Here is an 11,279-nt window from a genome sequence, read left to right on the forward strand (position 1 = left end):
TTGTACGGTATGCGATGCGTGCGGTATGCGGGGGTCCACTGTATTTCGATAATATTTCTCACCCTTTTTACCACAGGGTTGGCACTAGAAGCTTTCTTGGGGCCCATGGTCACTTATTTTGCAGATAAAATCACCAAAAACACTGTAATAATACGAAATGTTACGATTGTATGCTTGGATGTTACTGCGGAGGCTGGCTTGTAAACAATGCCACCGGCGGAACATGTGAGGCTGGCTCATGCCTCACATAGACGTGTCTCGGACGAACAGCGTTGAGCGGGTTTTTTAGCGGTATGCGAGGCAAAATCTTAGCTATAAAATGTATCGGTATGTGGATTTAACGTTATGTAAGGCCAACGGTATGCGGGGGTCCACTGTATATATACGGCCGAAACAGTCAAAGGGTTAAATGTGTTTTCATTTAGCTTTATTGTAGAGCTAGTTATATACTTATGTACAGCATTCTTGTTTTCCTCTAAAGTTTTTGTTTATAACGTGAGTTTATCTCATCTAATAAGCTTCAGATTTTCAATGCTGGTGAACAAAAACTAGGGGAAAGATTCATGGAACTGTTAGGATGGGCACGTGCCCTTTTCTTGATTTTATACAGCTAATCTTGATTTGTTGTCTGTGCCTTAACTTTAGAAAGCTTCTTTTGATTGGCTTCAAACTTTTAACAATTCTGTATCCTATTTTGTGAGGGTGAGAATGTTTTTGGTATGTGTAGATGCCAGTTTCCCAACATTATTTTTAAAATGGAATATTTTTCTACAGGTTTTAATATGCCACTTTATCAAAACAAATTAGTTTTCATGCAGTAATTGGACAATGCCTCTTCTAGCCAGCTTCACACTTTAAATTCTGGCATATCCTACTTAGAAAAAGCTTAAGAATAATTTTGTAGTCTATAGGTGCCAGTTGGCTTATTTTATTGAAGAAATTTGGAAAACAGAAATATTAGTTTTCCAGCAATAATCTTTAAATGCCTCATCCATTTAGCTACAAACCTTCAATGTTGATAACTAGAGAGTAGAACTTTCAAGTGACTTTAGTACTTAGGGGAAGGGATAAACTTGGAGGGGTCATACAGTACTTAGGAAATGAGAGGCAATTAGGTTTGATCCAGAGAAGGGGAGGGCAGGCTCGTTTCTTTGGATGAAGACACTCCCCCCCATTGACACTTGAATGCTTCCAAGCCTGATATTTAACTATATTAAAAACTTGTATCGTACGAAGGCTGGACTCGTGGAGTACGGGTTACCTTACTAAGGTCATGAAGCGACTTAAACATATCTAGTGATTGATGGAAGTCTTTTTACAGGTATATGGTGAAGCATCATTTGTGTTCCCACTCCTGGTTGGCGAGACATTTGCAAGACACTACTACCAAAATCGAGATGTTCAAACAGAAGAAATGTAATGACAGTATTCTAGCCTAGTGTCAGGAGCTCAATGAATTTATTATTACAATCACAACTACATGTAAGTGCTAAACCCATAATGAGGGTCGTGCAGTGCTGTCAAAGAATTTATATGCAGTGGACCCTAGAATTTCATAATCCCTTTTATGTGTGTAAAACTATAGTTATCCTCTATAAAATGTATTTTTTGTTTATATTTCCCATAATAAAAAATGTAAATCCAATTAATCCATTCCAGACACCCAAAAATATTAACAAAAAATACATTTTATGGAGAATAACTATAGTTTTACATTCAGAAAAGGGGTTATGAAATTTGAGGGTCCACTTGTATACATATTTTATTTAAAGGTAAGACAAGACAGTTGAATATGAAAAAAAAAATCAGGTAATTTAACCTTTTTTATACTGTGAATATACAAGTCATTGTATATCAGGAAAGAATAAGCGCCAATAAAGCCAAAATCCGTTTTAGTGAATGAACAGTTCTTTAATGGAAGTTATTATCAGAACCCTTTAACAGAGTATAAACACTTGAGCTTCATAGCCCTGATCTCCCCCCGTGCCTGCATTTTACTCCATTTGAATTTGGCACGTAATTTTTTTTTGTCACACTGCCTCGTGTGTTGTGCTTTATAGCCAGAACCTTCCAACTTGGCCTGTAACGTAGTACTCATTTCTGCTATAAGTGCAAAAATCAGTGGCAAGATTAAAAAGCTGTTGTAGTTCATTGATTTTAAATATTACTAAGATATGGGAAGATTGTGTAGAGTAAACAAACCCAGCAAAAGACAGGGGTACTGTGGGCACAATAAGAGAATATTGTATCAGTATATATGGTCTGAGACTTTTAAATATATTGCCAGAAGATATCAGAAACTGCTGGAACAAGTGTAGAAATCTTAGAGAAAACTACACATGTTCCTTCCCCAAGTGTCAAATTAATTCAACTGTGGGCAGCAACAGCCTAGCCTGGGATATGGCTGTAAGAGTAGGAAAACTCAAAGGTAAATTATTAATCAAAAAGAAGCACTAAACCACAAGGGTTATACAGCATCAGAGGTAACTAACTTTGGCAGAATTTTGATTAATCTCTCCTAACTTATCTGTATTAAATTCTATCAAAATTGTTTTATGTATAATAAAGTTGCAACCATATTATTTTATAAAGGAATGTTTTCATGCATAAGTGAAATTTTTCAGAAAGATTTGTTTGACTGACTTTTGTTAACCCTTTCACTGTCACAACCCCAAAATTAAAGTGTGGACAGTGTTGTGATTTTTTTTTTTTTTTTTAACGTTGGCGGTTTCCTACCGAGGCAGGGTGACCCCTGAAAAAAAAAAAAACTTTCATCAATCAACACTTTCACTGTCTTTGCAGAGGTGCTCAGATATGACAGCGTATACATCCCTCCTTTAAAGTGCAGGCATTGTACTTCCCATTTCCAGGACTCAAGACCAGTTTCCCTGAATCCCTTCACAAAAATATTACCCTGCTTACACTCCAACAGCTCGTCAGGTCCCAAAAACCATTTGTCTCCATTCACTATCTACCATGCTCATGCCTACTTGCTGGAAGTCCAACCCCTTGCCCACAAAACCTCCTTTACCCCCTCCATCCTTTTCAAGGATGACCCCCTACCCCACCTTCCTTCCCCTACAGATTTATATGCTCTCCAAGTCATTCTACTTTGTTCCATTCTCTCTAAATGACCAAACCACCTCTTCAGCCCTCCTAATACTTTTAGTAACTCCACACCACCTAATTTCCACACTACGAATTCTCTGCATAATATTTACACTGCACATTGCCCTTAGATAGGACCTTTCCAGTTACAACCCGTGCTTCACACCCATATAAGAGTGTTGCTACCACTAAACTCTCGTACATTCCCTTCTTTGTCTCCACAGATACCTCAGTGCACCACTCGCCTTTTTTTCCTTCATCAATTCCGTGGTTAACCTCATCCTTCGTGAACCCATCCACTGACAAGTCAACTCCTAAATATTTGAAAACATTCACTTCTTCCATACTCACTCCCTCCCAATGTGACACCAATTTTTCTTTATCTAAATCATTTGATACTCTTATCCATGTTCACTTTCAACTTTCACCCTTTATTTTATTTTATACAATTGTAAGAGAATTTTTCTTATATGACACCAAAAATGTGAAATTTGATGGAAAATATACAAAATTACACAAGTGTAAAGGTGGAGCAATTTCTCCCATTCTGTGGCTCTTTTAGGCCAATTCCATTGCTCACATTAACTCAATTCCTGATTTTGCTACTATGCCTTCCATTCAATTGATCAAGCATGAAAAATTTCCCATTCCTCTACAGGTATAACACTGATTTTCTAGCAATGGATTGTCCAGCACCTCTCTTAATTTGGACAAAATTATGAGAGGGCACTTAATAAAAAACTTACTTGAGTAATGTTTGAGGGAAGCATGTGTCTGATGCAGTTACAATTCATTGCTTCAATAGAAAATGTGCATAGTTAATACAATATCAGGGACTGTTATAATTTAACCATACAGTTTTCTTAGTTTTCTTTAAAAAGCACTTAGACTTTCATGCCTCTCTCTTTTTAGCATCTCCAGCATTACTATTATTCCTTCTGAAATTTTACCATTTATTCATTAGTTATAACCTTTCTTACTGTACATATGACTGTAGTTAACTGCACAATAAATCCTACTTAATAGTCTTGTTTGCCCAAAATGCACTGCATACCAGTGGCTCTTTTGCACCTACCATGTTTTATTACATGTAAGCTACACTATACTGCACAAATAAAAATTGTATTGTATATATACTGTATTGTTAATTACCAGAGAGGAGACAGGGTGATGAAAAGGCCTTAAATGGAGTGATGGAGGGTGTGGTGGTGCTGAGTGATTTATTTATTTATGTCTTTGCAAATAGTACATTGAGATTATGTATTTACAATAGTGGGTTGCAATGCAAAGAGAGCCTCTATTATGCCTAGGCATTATGGGCCAACTTAACATTATTGGCTTACTGACTACTTAACACTAAGAATTATATCATAGTTGTACAGTAGATTATTAATTATAAGTGAATCTAATGTATATAATATTCATATATTCAAAAATGCTTTTTGTGAAACGATGATTCAATTGTATTCCTGTCGACAATGGATAAAAGGTTCGAAAGTAATTGTTGAAATTATGATATGGGAATATATATCGAGTATGTGAGTACTGAGTATTGAGCATTTAGTCTAGGGTGATTAAGTGACTTTTGAGAAGAGTCTTAAATTGATTTTCAGACCGGGTTACTTTAGTATCTTCTGGTAATGAATTCCATATTTTGGGGCCCTTTATGTGCATAGTTTTTACACAGTGTGATGACTCCAACTGGCCAGTCTAATGCACATTTAGGAATGCACCGACATTATTTATACAATAATGCAGTAGTCTGCATAACAGTAAATCTTCTATTTTTTGTGTAAATAAAAATTAAAAATGAAAAGCAAGTGTAATATAAGAGGGGCCTGGAGATGTAGCTAAGGAACAGAGAAAATGCTTATTTAGTGCCAGGAATGTCTACATTATTTATTCTGGACCATATTTTCAAACTGGCAATAATTGAATCTTGTATGAAATTGGCCAAATCACCAATTTCTGATTACTTTATTGAGTAGTTGAAATAGGTAAATGGGTGGTTTCTTGTACTCAGTAGAATGGAAGGAATACTAGTGAAATAGCTGAGCTTGGTAGACTGGAACAATGGAATTGACCAAAAATAGAACACAAAGTGGGCAAATCGCCAATGCATAAATATCACAGATTGCTAATTTTGCGAGATCGTAATTCTGTAAGTTTTCGTCAAATTTCATATTTTTGGTTTCATTACCTTCAGAAAAAGATTCTCTATCATTTCATAAGATAAAATAATTTTTTTTTTTTAAATTCTTCAACCCCATGAGCAAATTTGAGAGCAGGGGGTCTCAACACTGAAAGGGTTAAGAAATTTATTTAGAATTTAGGGGCACAAGTTGAAATAATAACATGGAAATGTGATTTTCAAAAGACTGCTCTTGAAAATAGGAATGTGGTTTGCAAATGATTTTTTTTGGAGTTGCTAAGAATTCATCTCAAGTGTCAAATTGAAAAAAAAATAGCTGGAAAATTAAATTTTACTGAAGCAGCTTTGAGAATTGAGAATAACAGAAAATGCATAAATATAAAAAAACTAACAAGAGGTCATATTAATCTAGTGATTGCATGCCTGCACAAAATAAACTCAAAATACATTGTGATGTCATGCAGCCAACAAGAGGGGTATTAACAGGTATGTTCAGTTATAAAAAGGCAACAGCATCACTAGCTTCATTCTAGCAGTACAAGCTCATAAAATTATATGTGCTAACTGAATATGGAAAGCTTAATTTACCAATTAAACAAATTTACATAAATTAACCTGTCTTGGTCATTCACTGCAGGGGGTAGTGGAGGTTTGGAGGCTTGTTGCAAGACCTCTAATCCATAGATTTAATTCTGTGATGTAAACAACCTAATGTGTTCGATTAATAATACTGACCTATTGCATCAGTCATATGAAGTACTATTGCAGTTCAGAATCCTTTATCCAAAATCCTTAGGACTGGAAATGTTTTGGATTTTGGAATATTTGCATTTATAAAATGGGACAGCTTGGGGATGGGACCCCAAGTCTAAACACAGTACTGTACCAAAAAAAAAAAAAATAACTCCTTACAAAAAGAAGATACTGTATTTTACGGCACTGAAGACATTATTTTTTCCCAAAATAAGTCTGGGTAAATTTTCTAGTCTAGGAGGCCAATGGTTACATTGCTTATAGGCCTCAACCTAAGCCTAGAGAAGTGTTTCCATACTAGACAGCAATCTAAGCTCCTGTATATGATCAATAATGAATCATGTAAACTATTTTGCATAAATGATGAATAATCATAATCATAAAAATTTGTTGGGACTTACCACCAGTAGGCTAAGGTAAACCAGGCGATGAAGTCAGATGGACTACAGGTAGTATCAGTAGGCTAATTCGCCTGTTTACCATCAAACCACCCAGTAATATTTTTACTTACCTCAAACGATCCTGATATTAAAGGAACATTATTACATATAAAAAGCAAAGGTAAAATTGCGGTATGTATACAGTAGTAATACACAAAAGCAGCCATTTGCACACTGTAGGTTTGTTTTGGTCATGTTACAGTACAAATGTACTTTTATTAAATAGTAAAATCAATAAACTTAAAAACATAAAATGTTTTTAAAATGCATGAAAAAACCATCACAATTCAATATGCAGTCCTAGCCACACACACATCCAGTTGCACACCTCTATCTTTATCAAGACAGTGAGTAGAAAGAGAACACGTCCACTCAGGTCCAGTTCACATACTGAATGTGACTCACACGAGTGATAGTGTCCTGTAAATGTTCAATTGCAGCTAAACTGAGTAATATTGAAAGACAAAAATACTGCCAAGTACAAAAAAACTGAAGAACCATTCAGTACATAAAGACAGACAATACTTCAACTTGAAATACTAAGTGATGATGTAAGAAGAACAGAGGGAAATATATCTTTGTTCATTACAAGCAGTTGACCATTTAGGTTAAATACAGTCTCTGCTTACTTAGTGACGTACACATTTACCGACAACTCGGACTTACGACGGGTTCTCTGACCAGTATGCATACCTAAAAAATGTATATTAGAGCTGATTTCCTCTATTCTGTTTATTACAATATAAAGTACACTACTTTATAAACATTTAAAAATATACCAGAAATGTTATAAATGGTGCAAAGGTGACATTAAAACAATATCAAAGATGGTTGACACAAATCCACTACCATTATAGTATGCTCCTCACTTAGTGACAAATTCATTTACCAATGTGGTCTTAGGAACAAAACTCCATTGTAAAGTGAGGAGAGGCTATATTTAATGCTGTGTCTTTTCTTAAATTTTTGTAACCAGCCTGCTGAATGTTCACAGTTACTTTCAACATTCATTTCATCACGATAGATTCTTGCTTGTTTCATAATCAGTGTGGAGAAAATTCTCCAGTAAAAGGGGTATCCCTCAGCCCTCTGAGAGACATAGGCCCTCCTGGAAGTGGCTAGTGGACTCTTCCTTCCTCACAAATAGCTCTTTGAGGAACATGTATATGTACCAGTGTCACGAGGCATGCCTTCCTCTCCTTAGCTGGAAAATTAAGAGGAAACCTGCGCCCCACGTGTCCTACAAGTTGGGATATTATGACTTCTAGTATACGGCTAAACAACAAGGAAACAACCTTCTTAAGATATTCCTTGTTACAATGTGTAGCAAGAAAGAGATATAAAGCTGAACTCAGCAGTTCTTTGTGCGGATGTGAACTGGTGGGCGATCTGGGCAGGGCAACAAGATAGGCTGAATTCAGATACCAGAGTGTGAACACAGTCACAAATCTCCCTCTGATAACAAAGAAAATAACGACTCTGTGTGGTAAACTCTGAAATACTGTCAATCTCCACTAGGAAAACCAGTATTAAAAAAAAAAACACGAGTGTATAATCCGCTGTACTATCCCTATAAAGTGTAAAAGTTTGTGTTGCGGTATGCATTCAATTGTTATGAACAAAGGGACAAGATATCACCCTATCGCATAAAGAGTGACCAAAGTGACTCCCTATTGACGAGTGAGGAAATAACTATGCATCTGTATCAGCCTACTCAAGACAACTATACCGGGATATACTTCCCCTACCACAAACTAGGGGAAATTGGGTCGTTACAATACCCAGTTAAGTCCAGCCATACCCACTTCTAATTATGTTAGCTGTAGCTAATAGGTGGAGGTGAGATTTGACTGGAATTACCAGTAGATCCCGTGACATGCGGGTGATTCACCAAAACCCAAGTATCACTACACATTTCAGATGATACTGAAATGCTGAGATATATGCTCCTTTGGGGCCAATTGTATAACAAACTTATTAACCAACAGCCACTGTGGAAACTGGGACGGCACTCCAAAGGGATTTCCAGGGAGAGGCTGCTGGACATCATGCTGTGAAAAGAATAGTAACGCTTGTTTTATGTTTGTTTCGTGCAAGAAAGTGTACTTATCTAACCAGTTCTTCATGATCAGCATTCTGTTAAGCAGCATATGCTCACTCTGACATTGATGAATCCACTCATCAATACACGACCGAGATCTTCATTTTTCCCTCTTTGCAATGCTTTTCTATTTTTTAACTTCTGTACATCACTTTCAACATAGATTCAACAGCTTGGTCTTGTTTCTTTAGGTCAGCGCTGTATAGCCCAAGTGGTTTAGCACTTCTTTTTGATTATAATGATAATAATGTTTCTTTAGGTCATAGATAATGGTTGTTCCAACGCCAAACTTCTCAGTTAGATGCTTCACACTTACATCGCTCTCAAGTTTTTCCAACAACCTGACTTTCTGTAATATAGATAAACATAAATGCTTTCTCCTTTTTTTTTTTTTTTTTTACTATTACCCATAGGCCTTTTTCACATTTTCAAAAATATCTTCACACAAGAGAGCACAAAATATGTGGTAATTATTAAGTAACTGATGCTGACAACAGACCGAATGATCCATTTATGGCGTGTCACATTAACACTCAAAAAACTTTGATTTTGGAATTTTGGATAAAGGAGTCTCTACTCTATACTGTGGTATAAACCTTGGTAATAAATACCGACAAGTTGGTTTAGAAAGACACGTAAGCAAACACTGACATATTTATTAGAAAACGTTTCGGTCCTGGGACCTTGATCACTTCTAACATACAGAGGTAGAAAGGCATTATATATATAGGCGGAGAGTGAGGTGTGACGCACGTGACCTGAGGAATGTCATAAGAACATAAGAATGGAGGAACACTGTAGAAGGCCTACTGGCCCATGCGAGGCAGGTCCTTATCAAAACAACCTCTGCCTATGATGAAGAGGTAGACGTTGAAATCATGTGACTCCTGTGTTGTTGGGTTGGTGGTGCTTAAGTATCATGTATGCCAATGTTTTTGAAATTTTGTAGTTTCCAGTGTTGCGTTCTATAGTGTCGGTGATGGCGATTAGTGAGGCTTCTAGGCACCGTCGGCGTCTGAGGTCTGGTTCGGTGAGAACGAGTTGTGCCTCATTCCAGTTCATCAAATGTCCCGTGGAGTCTCGCCTACATATTTCTTGGGACAGAACCCACAGGGGATAGTGTAGACGCCTGCTGTAGAAGTTAGAGGTGTGGGGCTGCGTTTCGTAGTGAAGTCTTTGATAGATGATGTGTTTATGGTGGAAACGTTGATGTTACTCATAGCAAGTGCCCGGCGAGTATTCGTGGCAACATCACCACATGGGAGTACTATGAACTGCTTAGGGGGCTGTTCCATGGGCGGTTTGTTGAGAAAAGCTTGTGCCTTAAGTCTGCAATCTCGGATGAAGAAAGATGGGAACTGAAGACGTGTAAAGGCTTGTGTTATGTAGAAGAAGAATACACTTACATAACACAACCCTGTGGGTTCTGTCCCAAGAAATATGTAGGCGAGACAGGCAGAGATCTTGCAGTCCGCTTGAATGAGCATCGAAATGCCTCTAACAGAGACGATGTAAGGTACGCCTGTGTCCTCCACAGAGACTCCACGGGACATTTGATGAACTGGAATGAGGCACAACTCGTTCTCACCGAACCAGACCTCAGACGCCGACGGTGCCTAGAAGCCTCACTAATCGCCGTCACCGACACTATAGAACGCAACACTGGAAACTACAAAATTTCAAAAACATTGGCATACATGATACTTAAGCACCACCAACCCAACAACACAGGAGTCACATGATTTCAACGTCTACCTCTTCATCATAGGCAGAGGTTGTTTTGATAAGGACCTGCCTCGCATGGGCCAGTAGGCCTTCTACAGTGTTCCTCCATTCTTATGTTCTTATGACATTCCTCAGGTCACGTGCGTCACACCTCACTCTCCGCCTATATATATAATGCCTTCCTACCTCTGTATGTTAGAAGTGATCAAGGTCCCAGGACCGAAACGTTTTCTAATAAATATGTCATAGTGTTTGCTTACGTGTCTTTCTAAACCAACTCTATACTGTATATGATTTGTAATGTATTAACTTATCAATGAGTTGTTCACATTATTATCCTACTAATGTAAGACAAGACTGAAACCATCTACAGATGACTATGGTATTGTGCCAGATCCTTTCACAGAACTCTCAATATCAGGATACTGTTTCCCATGTTACCTTTTTTCTTAATCAGGGAAAAGTGCTGAACATGTATGGGTCATACAGCACCTAGGCAATGGGAAGTATTCAGGTTCAATCCAGGGAAGGGAAGGAAAAGTCCAGTTCCTTGGATCAAGAGCCCCCTCACTGGCATCGAGGCACCTCCTTTGAAGGGATGCTGTTTTTAACAACTCTGTGGATCCAAGAATGATTAATGATTTTGTTGTTCTTTTCATCTCTGTATCTGATTAACAATAATAGCTAATTCCAACTTCTTCTTTCAACAAATAATTCCAAGGAACACACTATGTAAATGGAAGTGAGACTTGATTACCATATTTATCAAGCCATGAGAACCTGCTGCCCAAGTAAATGAAACAATATAATAATTTTAAGCACTAAACCCATATGGGTCATGCAGCACTGTGGGCAGGGATGTGCAAGGGTTGGTGTGTGTGAAGGTCAGGGGTGTTGTGTGAGGGTAGGGATTAGTGGAGGTAGGAGTCAGTGAGAATGGATGAACAGTGCAGCAGGCCTACTGGCCCATACTAGGCATCTCACCCACCATTAGCACCCA

The 11,279-nt window shown here is 37.6% G+C and overlaps 1 protein-coding gene across 8 annotated transcripts in view; it reads left to right on the forward strand.

Annotated features, from left to right (window-relative positions):
* The window catches only part of Dhps (Deoxyhypusine synthase), a 94,458-nt gene extending 85,521 nt beyond the window's left edge, over window positions 1-8,937 (forward strand). For all 8 annotated transcript variants that reach the window (XM_070090031.1, XM_053782042.2, XM_053782035.2 and 5 more), the window contains exon 9: window positions 1,322-8,937. In XM_070090031.1, the coding sequence (XP_069946132.1) occupies window positions 1,322-1,420 (99 nt within the window). In that variant the 3' untranslated portion in view covers window positions 1,421-8,937. The remainder of the gene's footprint in view (window positions 1-1,321) is intronic.
* Window positions 8,938-11,279: the final 2,342 nt, after the last annotated feature.

The sequence above is a fragment of the Cherax quadricarinatus genome, chromosome 30 (genome assembly GCF_038502225.1).
Source record: "Cherax quadricarinatus isolate ZL_2023a chromosome 30, ASM3850222v1, whole genome shotgun sequence".
NCBI classification, from domain to species: Eukaryota; Metazoa; Arthropoda; class Malacostraca; order Decapoda; family Parastacidae; genus Cherax; species Cherax quadricarinatus.